The 14,447-nt window shown below is 40.9% G+C and overlaps 1 protein-coding gene across 2 annotated transcripts in view; it reads left to right on the plus strand.

The window, feature by feature from the left end:
• Positions 1–514: 514 nt before the first annotated feature.
• Positions 515–14,447, plus strand: part of GRPR (gastrin releasing peptide receptor) — a 38,410-nt gene continuing 24,477 nt past the window's right edge. The window contains exon 1 of one of the 2 annotated variants that reach the window (XM_058712587.1): positions 515–2,882. In XM_058712587.1, coding sequence (XP_058568570.1) covers positions 2,470–2,882 — 413 coding nt within the window. In that variant the 5' untranslated portion in view covers positions 515–2,469. The remainder of the gene's footprint in view (positions 2,883–14,447) is intronic. The other variant, XM_058712586.1, reaches the window with a different exon arrangement.

The following is a 14,447-nucleotide window of genomic DNA, read 5'->3' on the forward strand; positions in this document are numbered from 1 at the left end:
TTGTGATGTCTGTAGGTTTCATGCTTGTAGTGGTGTCTCTGGTACTTGGTGGTCCTTGCAACATTTCACTCACAGAGTCCCCCTTAGGATCTCTTGTAGGGCTGGTTTAGTGGTGATGAATTCCAAGAAGAAAAATGATTAATCAGGATAAAACAAACAGAAGCATTTGCAGAATATATATGAAAACCCTTCTTGCATTATTCTTTGAAACCAGGTGCTCTATGAGCTAGAGTACCTGGGATCGTGAAGGATCTTGTAATAACATGTATCTTCATATTCTTTTTCTCAGGCTCTTGCACAATGCCTGAAAACCGGCAGATGTGTGATCACTGTCTTTCAAGTAAATGGAAGGGTTGCTGATTCACCTGTATGAATAGGACCTTTTGCCAGTTGATCCAAGGTCGATCACTCTTCTGACTTTATTGGGCTTTTCCAAAGGAAAACCACAACAATCATCTCTCTCAATCACCACAGTAATAACAGTTATAGTACTAGCAGCTGGTATTAATTGAGCACTTACTGTGTGCCAAATACTATGGAATCTTAACATGGATAATTTCAGTTAACTTCACAAATTATCCCCACTTTACAGATTAGGAACTTGAAGTTTAAGACACCCAGTAACTTGCCTACATAACTTGTTAAAGCATTACCTGAGGGAGCCAAGATGGAAGCACAGAAACCATATACTACATAAGGTATACTGCTAGCAACTTAAATCAACACCACTAGGCTCATGGTCATTGACTCATTACTGGTGACACTGATGTCCACTGAGTAGCTCTTCCTACTCCAGGCACGCAGCAGCAGATTCCGACTGCTGGCTGAGAGGAACGCCAGCCCTTTGGATTGTGGAGGAACATGGCAGGCATCTCAATGTTGTCACCTGCCCCTGGAAGTCACCATGACAACGTGCTTGGAGTCTTTCTTGGTGCACTCCGGCCTGGTGTTAAGTGCAAGCTTCTTTACTCCTTATGGATCCCCAAAAACCAAACCTTCAATGACAGTGCCTGTTGGTAACTGGCTTCCTGTAATGTACCTGGAGAGCAGGCTCCACCTAAGTCTTAAAGATAAACCCTTGTGATGGATTTGTAAGTTGTTGGCTAAAGGTCTAAACTCAAATCTAGTTGTACCTCCTCAGTAAAGCCTTTTCTGGCCCCCCCACCAAGTCTAAGTTATTTCTTTCCAGTCCCCAATTCCTTGGTACTCTATCTGTAAGTCCTTTTCTGTTAATTTCCTACTCAGGACTGAAGAGGAAAGTTGCTATTAAACATGGCAAGCATTCAAATAAAAAAACTTCAAATAACTGCATCAAAATGCCAGTTCATGTAATTTTTAGATCCAATGAGAAAAATCCCGTTTTCCTGGAAAAGGCTACTGATATTTAAGAATGCAGCTGGCTCCTGATCTTATTTCCCCCTGGTAAAGGGAACAATAACGGCTTGCGAAAGCTATGGGAAAGGGCGCGTGTGTGTTCTGCTTCTGCTTTTCCCAGATGTCAGTTACTAAAGGTTTAAGGCACAAATCCTATGCCGACTGTTCCTCAGTGGCAGTCCCCATTCAAAGAGGCATTGGGAAGGCTGCTGGGACAGCTCACACGGGGACATCCTGTGCATCTGTGCGCATTTAATTCAGATACCGACCTCATTTTATAGCAACCCTAACATGTCATTCTAATGTATTGGTAAAGATGAGAAAATGGGATGTGAGTTTTATCTAGATTCACGGGCATGGATAGTATCAGCAAGATTTGCGGGGCCCTGCAGAGGGCTAGCAATGCTTATTAAATAACTGCCGTAGGTGCTGTATCATAAATGAGAAGCCAAGGGTGTCCGTTAAAGTCTGCAGGTGGATTCTCATCTGGGGAGCGCAGGCTACTGGGCAGTGATTGAAGTGTCCAGCAGGGGGCTGGCATTCTCTGTCTGTACTTAGCCCTGGTTCCTCTTCAGAGCCTCAGCTCAGCAGAGCTGCTGTTTGCTGGTTAAGTCAGTGACGTGCACAGCATCCTGCCTATAGGATTTGAGGCTTTCTCTGTGCAGTTTTTTTTCTACCCACTTTAAACCTTCAGGTTCTAAATATCAGGAAAGATAGGAAATGCCGTATGAAAATAGCCGGCCAAAAGTTCTTTGTAAACTGCAGCCAGGGAGACTCAGACTAGAATGGAGGTAGAAAGGGTTGGTACAGAGTGGGTTTAATTCTGAGCCCTTTCTGGCCGAATTTTTGTTGTTGTTCTGTCGTTAACTTACTGAATAGAGACATGTAGTACATTGGTCAAGTGAAGACCACGGCAGCACCAGCGTCAAAATAGTGCCAGACAGTTCTGAATGCTATAGTGTATATGTACTCTATTTTTATTAAAGAAGATAAAGAGCCCAGCATAGATTTTTATCCTCATCTTCACCCAACTGCAAAATCAAAGTTAAGCAACAGCATCTAAGAGCACTTTTCAGGTGGGAAAGAATCTAGAGGATGGCTCTAAGTGATTGTTTGCTTTTGAACTTGGAAGTGGACCACTTCTTGCACTGCAACATCTCCAGTCACAGTGCAGATGTCCCCATGAACGACGACTGGTTCCACCCGGGGATCCTGTATGTCATCCCTGCAATCTATGGGGTCATCATTCTGATAGGCCTCATCGGCAACATCACGCTGATCAAGATCTTCTGTACTGTGAAGGCCATGCGAAATGTGCCGAACCTGTTCATCTCCAGTCTGGCGTTGGGAGATCTGCTCCTCTTGGTAACATGTGCTCCCGTGGATGCCAGCAGGTACCTGGCCGACAGATGGCTGTTTGGCAGGATTGGCTGCAAGCTGATCCCCTTTATACAGCTCACCTCGGTGGGGGTGTCTGTCTTCACCCTCACGGCTCTCTCGGCGGACAGGTAAGTTCCGGAGGAAAGTCACATTCTCTCTGAGGGTGATAGATGCCTTGGTAAATGAGCCACCACCCTGGGGCAGACAGAGCTGCTTGCACAAAGGGAAGTTCTACTCACACTCCGATTCCCTCCCAGGAATGTTTTTCTTCTGGAGATTACTTCTTGAGTTTGACATACTGGTTTAAGAAAGAAAAGTGAGTGAGTGGTGGGACAGAAGGGGACAAATGAGAAAAAAAATATTCTGAGCATAAGATTGACGTTCATTTTCAGGAGACAAATCGATTTAGTGTTGCTTTTTCCTAATTTCTCCCTCCTTGCAAAATTAATTGAGTGGTGAGAAGAAAAAAAAAAAGTCACACCTAATAGAGTTTACACCCGAGGCAAATGTTTCTTAGAAGCAATTCAACGTCATCAGAGAACAGAAAAGTCTCACTGAATTTCTTCCTCAAAATAGGCTTTCAGAAATAAACAAGAGGAGAAAATAAGCAGCATTTCCTTGAAATTTATTTTCCTCAGACTATTTAACTTTTCTCACAGCTGATTTTGTATTTGGCTCTCTTTGTAACCAGAGAGCTGGTTTTTCTAAGTATCTCTTTAGTGAAATAAGCATGATGTGGATTTTTTTTCTCCTTGAGAAAGCTCCATTCAAGTCTGATTTTGAATTTTAATATCTTTAGTGATGTACTTCCATATACGGTGCCTTTGGGTTTTTTTTTTTTTTCAGTGGGGGGAGGGAGTCCAGTGTTTTATTCTGGGAAATACTCATATCTGTGAACTGCATTTCTTGTGTGCACATGTTGCTTTCAAATTCACATGTATTCATTCTTAAAGATTCATCATCAGTCTTTGAACATTTACCGAGCATCTATTCTGTAAACAACTCTTGCTTGAATGAACCAGTCAGGAAATATCTGCAGGTTGTTCACACGTGTGGCTGCATATATCTTACATACCTCTGAGATCTAGAAATCGGACCCAGTGATGGATAGACTCCAGAAACATCATGGAGCATATGGTCAAATGAAGAAAAACCGGAACATTGAGCCAGAGCTTATACATTTTTATTTTAAAATCCACGGGATGATATGGTGTTAAAGATACACATGGATTTGAGAGTGTACCAGGAAAGACAGAGAAGCAGCTCTTGAAAGTTTATACTCTGAAGAGAATGTCCTGCATTTTAATACATACGATAGTGGATTCTCATTTTGTAGAGGAACAAACAGTCCCCAGGTGATCTGGCTTTGTCAAGTAATGGACAAATAAAGATAGTGTTATCAGTATTTGTAGACGTGTGTTTAGACTTAGCTGCCTGAAGTACACTGTTCATTTTCAAAGGTGGAAAAATAACAGCCCAGAGACAAGGTTTGCACATCGGACTGGCCAGACAGGGTTTCTCCGTTCCCGCAGCTCACATCCAGCTTGCTCTAACCTGAGCGTTTGCCCACCAGGTGCTAATGGCCACAGGCAGTTTCACACGTTGATCCAGGGGCAGGCAAACTCCCCAGCCGGCAGAAGGTCTGTCTGTGGCTCATGACCAATGGCCCAGGGCACCTCGGGATGAGGGCCATTTTCTTGACGGGAAGAGGAGATTTTGCATTCTGGGTTGGTGGGTGCGGAGGTGTTGGGGGGGTGGGCAGGGAGAAAAGTGAGGGCGTGGAATGTACAAATGCAGCTGCAGGGAGCTTTCGAAGCAGACCATCGGCAGAAAGACTCTTTCAAAAGCCGGTTTGCACCCTTTGGCAGCTCTAGTGTGCTCTCAGCAACTTTATAGTTACTGTGTGTCCAAGTTCGGAAATTTCCAATTTCCAAGTTCAGAAATTACTATAAGCTTCCGTGTAACTAACTTTTTGTGCTTTGGTAAAGGCTTGAGAAAGCTGATGGCTCACCTGAATCACAGGTACTGCATCTAACCAATTTCAACAAGAATAAGTATTGAGCTAGTTAAATAATATAAAACTATACTTGTCTATCTCGTTTTAAAAAGCTATTGGAGTCTTATAATAACGTCATGAGGTTGGCAGGGCAAACACACACACACAATCTCTATTTTTTCTCAACAAGGTATGATCTATATACAGTAAAGTGAACAAGTGTATAGATCAGTGTATTTGCACTGTCTTCATAGCAACGTAACCACCACCTGGCTGGAGATATAGAATATCTGGCACCCCAGGAGTTTCTTTTCTGTCCCTTTCCAGTTAATACCCACCCCCAGAGAGAGGCAATCACTATTCTGAGTTCAGTTAACATAGATTATTTTTGCCAGTTCGTTAATCTCATATAAATAGAATCATACTTCTTATGCTTCTCATGTCTGTGAGAGTCATCTGTGTTGGTGCACATAGCAATGGTTTGTTCTTTTTAATTCTTGTGTGGTATTCCACCATATGAATATATCTCGGTTTGTGTATCCATTCTAATACTGATGGACATTGGGTTGTTTCCAGTTGGGGGCTGCTAATAGCCTACTCTGGATATTCTTATTCATGCCTTTTGGGGTACATGTGTGTTTCTTTCTCTTGGGTCTCAGCCTGGGAATGGAGTCACTGGATCACTGGTGGCATATATTTAGTAAATATCATCAAAGAGTTTTCTAAAGTGCTAGTCTGTATTTGACAGGTTGGTAAAAGGATGAACCAGAGGACCCTCCACACTGGGTGATCATCACCAATCATTGGGGAGCTCAAAAAACATACAGCTTCTTGGCTGCTACTCTAAATCTACTGAATCAGGGTTTCTGAGGTGTGAGTGGGCATAGTGATAATCATCCATTCCCACCCCCTGTAGGCTCACCAGCAGTGCCAGCACTCGTTCCAATCTCCCTTCTACAGTCCTCCCTTCCCCCAGGCAAACTGGAATCTTTGTTAATATGAAAGGAATAACAGTTTTCTGGAAAAGTTGATACTGCTGCCACTGTGTCAAAGGGAGACTTCAAGGCAGTCCCAGAAACCAGAATTCTGGGTTTCACACAGCTGACCATTTGCAGATTTGCATTCAGGCCCCTTTACTTTTGGTCCCTGCCCTACCTCTCCTTTCATGGTTTTTTCCCCTTACACATGCACCTGGTGGTTAAACTGACGAGTTCCTGGCTCTGCTTCCTTGCTTATGCTTTTGTGCACATTCTCCAGAATGCTTTCTCCTTTCCTACATAGAAGATTCTACTCCCCGTGTGATGTATGGGCTGGGAGTGGGTGTCAACAGTCCTGCCTTTTAGGCTTTTTGCTGCCATTACTGCCCATTGCAGGGAGTCGGACCAAGTCACTAACACTCTGACCTTAGTTGAATCATCTGTAAAGTAATAGAGTTGAGCTAGATTATTTCTAAGGTCTCTCCAAAGTTTTTCAATTCTGTCATCTTGCCTATCATTTGGAATTTGGCAAGCTTCCCCCTTAAAGCCCTAAGTGGGACCATTCTAGCCCGAAGTTCCTGACCCTACTCTAAACACAAAGTTCATTATCTGAGACATGAACTATCTTGTGACTTCTTTCATCTTCCTCTTTTGAAGTATTTCACTCATTTGTCTTTTTTTAGCCTCTTATATATTCATTGCTTTAACTTTTCAAGTAGATTATTAAGGATGCTGAGGGCAGAGATTTCTTACACATCCTTATATCTTCCACAGTACCTCACATGGTTCTTTGCACCAAATGTATGATCAGTAACTATTGGTTAATTAAAATTATGGTTAATTAATGCACACTTTTCTTCTCATTCTTATTATTCTTGTCTTTTGGAATTCATCTGAAAGCATACTCCTTAAAATGTTTAAAAACACGGTCACCGGCTTCTTACCTCTTCCTCTCTACTAAGCTGTCATTGTTTGAGTAAATGAGAGAAAAACCTTTCTTTCTGATTCTATAAATAGATTTGGGGGATGAAGAGATGGGTGGATGGATGGACAGATGAACAGACAGGTGAATGGCTGAGTGGATGGGCAGATGGATGGACAGTGGTTGGATGGATGGATGTATTTTTCTGCATACTGCTCTTCCCTATCAGATGCCCATTTCTGTACTAGGCACTTCAGTATTATGTACATGGAATTTAAGACCTGAATTGGACCCTCAACAGGAGAAGGATGAGGAGAGTTCGTGTTTTCTTTTCCAGTAAATGTAAAGTTTAAAGCTATATTTAATGTTGACAGCATATAATGCCCACGTTATATTGTGCCTGCTTCAGTATTATTTTTCAGTGCTATTTCTGCTGGAATGGAGCTGGCAGAATGAATCCTAAGGGTAGATGTATATAGGAGTTCCAGTGTAATTGTGATCCTTCTTTGATTCCATGGAAAAGACCATTCATAAGTTTTCCCCTCCCTTGTGATTTGGAATGTGGGAAGAAACAGGAAAGTGTTGCATTTATGCAAACGTCTTGAAGTACAGATTCTTCGCATTCATTGCAAGGAATTTATGAGATAATGTAGTTTTCAACCTTTCCTGATATCTCAAGTCACATGGTCGAACATGTTAGCCACTAATCACAGTGGTTATTTAAATTTAAATCTAATTTTTTTTTTTTTTTTTTGGGACAGAGAGAGACAGAGCATGAACGGGGGAGGGGCAGAGAGAGAGGGAGACACAGAATCGGAAACAGGCTCCAGGCTCCGAGCCATCAGCCCAGAGCCTGACGCGGGGCTCGAACTCACGGACCGCGAGATCGTGACCTGGCTGAAGTCGGACGCTTAACCGACTGCGCCACCCAGGCACCCCAATTTAAATCTAATTTAAATAAAACTAAAAATTCAGCTCCCTAGTCACACCAGCCACATGTGAAAGGCCCAGTAGCCACATGTGACTCTACTGGACAGTGCAGATACAGAACATTTCCATCACTGCAGAAAGTTCTCTTGGAAAGAAGAGAGTTTGCTCTATGTCTTGGGGTCCAAATCTCCTTTCCAAGATCCATGCTAGCTGATCTCTCTCATTGAGAGTATCAGGGATTCCTCAGATGGTCAATTATCAAATGCCTCCTAGCTAGCTTACTAGCTCCTCTAGTAAGAGGACACTAGCCACAGCTTGGGTGATGTTTGAGCAGCAACAAGTAGAAGTCATCTTGAAGTTCAAACCCTTGTTTGACAGAGACCGAAAGATGGAATTTGGCCTTGTCACAATAGGTTCAGAGTACAGTCAGACTATAATCCTGGCTTTCCTCGTTCTAAGTCCCAGTTCCTTCGGGGAAAATGGAACCTTTTCTTCAGAAACCATCAAAACACAGAGTCTGATTCCATTTCCCTTCCCTGGACAGGGGGAGCTACTGATCTCAAACCCTACTATTCTGAGGGAAGATAACCTGAGTGACTCCACGGTGGTGCCCTTCTAAGGGGATCCAAATGCTCCACTAATGTTCTAGAGGCCCAGCCTCACGGATTCCAGGGAGATTGGCCTTTTTTTGCACAGGAGAAGAAAATTTAATTTCTTGCAAAGCATCTTTTCCAGAAAGTCCCTCTGTTGGAGGGGTTTACATGAGCCAGCAGTCCATAACTTCTCCACAGTATGACTTTTCTGAAGCATACACTGCCTCTCTGGAAAGGAGACTCAACTTGTGTGTTCCCACAGTGACAGATCTGTGGCGGCTCCTGGCAGACTCTGGAGTGCCCAGAGGGCAGATGCAAGGTTCTTTCAACTGGAGTGCTGCGGATAGAAGGGCAAAAAAGAATTTTGACCTTGTCTCTTACATGTTATCTTTTAAAGTGTTAGACTTTTATGTGATTAATTAAGTATTATTTCTGGCAACTTAATATGAATGGAGGCAAAAAAAAAAAAAAAAAAAAGCACAAACTTGATCATGAAACATACTGCATAGCCTGAAAGGGCTTCCTGGTGAGGTTTTTTGAACTGTACTTGTCAATAACATCCTTTGAAAATAGACTAAATTAGCATTTTTGCACTTGTAAATCCTCCTGGTATGTAGGGTTTGCATAAATTCTCTCTTAATTAAAACACATGTTTTGCAGAATAAAAGAAAAAAATTTCTCCATTCCTCTCTTTCTACCTCCCCATAATGGAACAAGGGATTTTGTTTACTACAGTCAGCTTTGAAATTCTGCTGATTAGTATCTGATATTTGCTGCTACTTGAAAAGATCTGATTTGCCTAGGAACCTCTAAGAGGCTGCTGGTTCATTTTACACATTAAACATCAGTATCTATAGGAGGTCTTCATTGGTCACTCAGTCTAAAGGAATGACCAATGCTATTCCATCATCCAGTTTCTTTTTTGGGGTTGACTGAGGTGTAACTCACAAACAGTAAACTTTTAGGTGTACATTTCTCTGAATTTTGACAAACTTACACACCACCAGCACTACAGTCTAGATGTAGAACATTTCCATCACACCCAGATACTCTCCTGTATCTGTGTGGTCTACCCCCTTCCTTCCTCCACCCTCAGCTCCTGGAAATGACTCATCTTTTCCAAAATATCATATAAATGATATTATACAGTGTATAGTTGTTTAAGTCTGGCTTCTTGCAACTCATGTTGTTGCATGTATCAGTAGCTCATTCCTTTTTTTTTTTTAAGTTTATTTATTTATTTTGAGAGAGAGAGCAGGAGAGAAAGAGAGAGAGAGAGAGAGAGAGAGAATCCCAAGTAGGCTCTGTGATGTCAGTGTAGAGGCTGACATGGGGCTTGAACCCATGAACTGTGAGATCATGACCTAAGCTGAAACCAAGAGACAATCAACAGACTGGGCCACCCAAGCACCCCCACTCCTTTTTATTGCTGAGGTAGTATTAAACTGCATGGATATACCACAGTTTATTTATCCCTTCTTCAGTCAATGGGCATTAGGATTGTTTTCAGTTTTGGGTGATTATGAATTGAGGTATGTCTTCATTTCTCTTAGGTAAATATCATCCAGTATTATTTTCTTGAGAATTATTTTGTTCATTTATTTGCTTACTTGTTTATTGTCTATCTTCTACCACTAGAAATATAACCCCCCACACAAAATGGGAGGCTATCTCATTCACTGGCATATTCTCTGATACTAAAACAGTCCCTAACCTGTAGTAGATGTTTGATAAGTGTTTGTTGAATACCTGAGTGGATGGAAAATGAAGGAAGGAATAAAGAAATGAATGAATTCTGGTAGGTCTTACTCAGAGAACCAGAAATGCTGGATTATGGTTTGTGAATCATGTTCATTCCCTTTGATGGTTAACAAATGGCTGCAGTAGAATGGTTATTCTAACTCTAGATGACAAGACCTTATCCAGGTTTTATGGGAACTGTTTGGAGGACGGTTTTTAAGAAAAAACAAGTAAAATTATGAACAAAAAGTTAAGTAGAGCAGTGAATGTTTGAAAATATTTAGAAACATGTTAGATTTGGAAATCACAGTGTTACAAATTTAAATAAGTTGATAAACTCAACAAACATCACCAAATCCAGAAAACATAATATCTCTTAATTAACTGCCTGATACATGTCCATCACACTTCTTTTCTCAGATATTTTGACTTCATCCTCATTTGTCTCCTTTTTTTTTTTAATTTTTTTTTTTAACGTTTATTTTATTTTTGAGACAGAGAGAGACAGAGCATGAACGGGGGAGGGGCAGAGAGAGAGGGAGACACAGAATCTGAAACAGGCTCCAGGCTCTGAGCTGTCAGCACAGAGCCTGACACGGGGCTCGAGCTCACGGACCGTGAGATCATGACCTGAGCTGAAGTCAGACGCTTAACTGACCAAGCCACCCAGGTGCCCCCTCATTTGTCTCCTTTTAAAATGACAATGGTTTGGTGATATTCTTTCCTTTTTTTTTTTTAAGTCTATTTATCTATTTTGAGAGAGAGAGAGCATGCATGCATGAGCAGGGGAATGGCAGAGAGAGAGGGAGAGAATCCCAAGCAGGCCCCATGTTGTCAGCACAGAGCTCCAGCTGGGGCTCAATCCCACGAACCGTGAGATCATCACCTGAGCTGAAACCAACGAGTTGGACACTTAACTGACTGATCCACCCAGGCGCCCCAGTGATAATCTTTTCTATAGAGAAATTAGAAAAACAAGTCAGACTTGCCACATGGTTGATTAAAATTGACTTTTTTAAAAAAATTTTTTGTAATGTTTTTATTTTATTTTTGAGAGAGAGAGCACTAGCTGTGTAAGGGCAGAGAGAGAGGGAGACACAGAATCCGAAGCAGGCTCCAGGCTCTGAGCTGTCAGCACAGAGCCCGACGTGGGGCTCAAGCTCACAAACTGCGAGATCATGACCTGAGCCGAAGTTGGACACCCAACCGACTGAGCCACCCAGGCGCCCTGTAAAATTGACTTACTATTAATGACAGGTTAGAAAAGTTTCTGGGTGCCTCGGTGGCTCAGTCGGTTGAGCATCTGACTCTTGATTTTGGCTCAGGTCATGATCTCATGGTTTGTGGGTTTAAGCCCCACAGTGGGCTCTGCGCTGACCCTGCGGAGCCTGCTCGGGATTCTTGCTCTCCTTCTCTCTCTGCCCCTCACCCCTTTTCTCAAAATAAATAAGCAAACATTAAAAAAAGATAAAAGTTTATTTCAGCTCCATAACTCATTACTGGTTATGTCATGTATGTTTAGATTATTATAAAATGTTTAAAACTATTTGAGAAAGCCAGTATCAAATTTCTTTCCTATATGGGCCATACAATTTCACAGTATTTAAAGTTTTCTGCCTTGAGTAATCTTACATACTCATTTAATTGATGATCCCCATTAACCTATTTGCCATGGATGCCTTTGTATTATGTTTTAAATTTTCTTCATCCATGTTGGTATTTTGTGGGTATGCATAACATGCGTGACTTTAAACAAATGTCTTTGCTCTTTGTAATTTGGCTACAGGTTTCTGTTCTATGAACACAGACACTCTGATAAATTTGACTTTGCTGATGTATCAGGATTTAAATCTACCATGTTATTTGTTTTTTATTGGTCTCACCTGTTTCATTATCCTTTTTCCCTTCTTGCCTTCTTTTAAATTAATGAAATATTTTAATTATTCTACCCCTCCCCATAAGTTGAATTATATAAACTCTTCTTAGCATTCTTTTAGGAGCTACCCTACAGTTTACAACATGTATCCTTGACTTATTCGAATTTGCTATAAATTAGTACTTTCCCACTTCCTGGAGAATTCAAGGATCGCAACCCAGGGACACTTTATTTTAATTCCCTCCTGCCTTTTTTTTTGGGGGGGGGACTATTTCTATTTTATATTTTAATTCTCTTTGTATTTTAAAACCCACAACTCATTATGTTTACTGTTTTACATACTTTTTGTTAGTTTTTTTACATTTACTCACATATTTATCTTTAAATTTAAATTTATTCCTATATTTACCTTTTCTGTTGCTATTTCTTCCTGCATCTCTGTGACTTCATCTGAGATCATTTTACTTCGGTCCAAAGAATGCCTTTCAATGTTTCACTCAGTGTTAAGTCTAATGGGGATACATTTTCTATTTTTGTGTGTGAAAATGCCTTTATTTGATGTAATCTGGGGAGGATATTTTCACTGGGCATAGAATTCTAAGCCGGCAGTTCTCTTTCACACTTTGAAGTTGCCATTTATTGTATTCTGATTTCTACTGTGATGACAGATATCAGTTTTGTTGTGCTTTTCAAAATTATTGATTTTTCTTTGACTGATTTTAAGATTTTTTCCCGTATCTTTGGTTTTCAGCAACATTGCTGTGATGCACTTAAGTGGTTTTCTTTGTATTTTTCCTGCTTGAGATTCATAGCTTTACTTAAATCTGTGGCTTGAAGTTTTAGCCAGTTTTGTAAAGTTCTCAACCATTACAACTTCAAATATTGCTTCTGTCTCATTCTCTTTTTCCTCTCCTTTTTTATGCTGTCTTCATATAAATAGGATACTGTAGGTTAACTTCAAGCTTTTCAAGTTTTCTTCCTCCTTTGGTTGTTTTTGCTTTTATTGAGGCAGAAAATTTCATACCAGGGTCAGGCCTCAGTTACTGGGAACTATTTTAGTCACATTTTCGTCTCACCGTCTCACCATGTCCCATAAATTTCCTTCTCCTTTTTCCTTATTTGCCAGCCTTTTTTCTCACTGTACTTCAGTCTGGCCATTTTCAGCTCACAAATCCTCTCTTCAGCTGTGTCTAGTCTGCTTCTGAAGCTTCCACTTAATTATTAACTTCAGTTTGGGTATATTGCAATTCTAGGATTTCCATTTTAATTTCTTGAATTAGTCCCAGTATATTTTGAAATCCCTCTCTGGTAACTCTATAAGCCTGTTTCTATTATTGATTTTCTTCTCCTGTGTTTTGGCCATCTTGTTTTGCCTCCTGGTATATGAGGCAATTTTGTTTGACTACCTGATTTTGTATATAATGAATTGTAAATAATTTGAGGCTCTGGATGTTATTATCATCCAGAAAAGATTAGCTCCTGCTTCTTGCAGGCAGTTAGGTGGCAGTATACCTGACCCAACTGGGGACCATGCAGATTGGAGGCTGAGCTTTGGTCTTTGTGAGAATTGGTTCATCCCTCTTCCTGGGGTCTACCCCTTTGGGAATCTGAACTGAAAGCCTGGGGTGTTTACCTGGCCTCCTCTCCTTGGTGGCCCTTGTACTCCATTTATTGACCTCCTTCCTTCTAAAACTGCTGGAAGCTCCACTCAGCTTTATGTCTCTGCTGCTGATTGAAACTTAACAAATGCTTTAAGGGGAAAATGATGCTGAACAATAGCTTCATTCCTTTACCCTCCTCTCCAGGATTTTGGCCCCTTGAATCCTTACTGCTTTGGTATTTCTCTGATGTTTTCAAAGAGATTTTCTAACTTTTATGTTAGGAGAGTTGCTCAGCAACAAGCTAGTCTGCTGTTATCAGAGGTGGAAAATCCCATACCACCTCTCTTAAAGACCTGGTCTGCTGCCCTCAAAACTCTCCATATCCCAGTTCCTCTAAAGAAGAGTACAGAACTTCCTAGCCAGACCTGTAGGATCAGCATTCATAGCCTCAAATTAACTCAGCAATTTAGATTCAGAGAAGTGAGCTCTGGCTAACTTCAAAGTGAGTAAGTGAGGAGTCTCAGCTGAGGCCTGCAGCAGTGGGCCCTGCCAAATATTGTAGGGACATCAAAGCCTCTGGGATCTTTCAACCAAGCCAGGACTCTTAGCCCCAATATGCGGGAGCTAGAGCCAACATTTAGTTATGCAGTGATTGAGAACAGCTAAAATTTCGTGGGAAGGCAAGAGCCAAAATGTTCCTAGGTACATTTCTTTAAACTTCACTTCTTTATTACTTTTTCTTTTTCTTTCTTTTCTTCTTTTCTTCTTCTTCTTTTTTTTTTTTTTTTTGGTATTGTACACAGACCAATTGGCCAGTGGTAATAGGAAAGAAGTAGGGAGAAAATGCGAAGTGCAGCACATAAAGACATTTATTTCCAGTGTGAGAAGAACTTATTGTGACAATAATAATATGTCCATGTGACTCACTTATTTCTTTATGTTGTGTACATATAAATAGAATAACTACAGGTTAACTTCAAGCTTTTCACGATTTCTTTTTTTCCCATTGGTGCTGTTGTTTGTTTGTTTTGTGTTGTTTTGTTTGATTATCAGGCAGT

The sequence above is a fragment of the Neofelis nebulosa genome, chromosome X (assembly GCF_028018385.1).
Source record: "Neofelis nebulosa isolate mNeoNeb1 chromosome X, mNeoNeb1.pri, whole genome shotgun sequence".
NCBI lineage: Eukaryota > Metazoa > Chordata > Mammalia > Carnivora > Felidae > Neofelis > Neofelis nebulosa.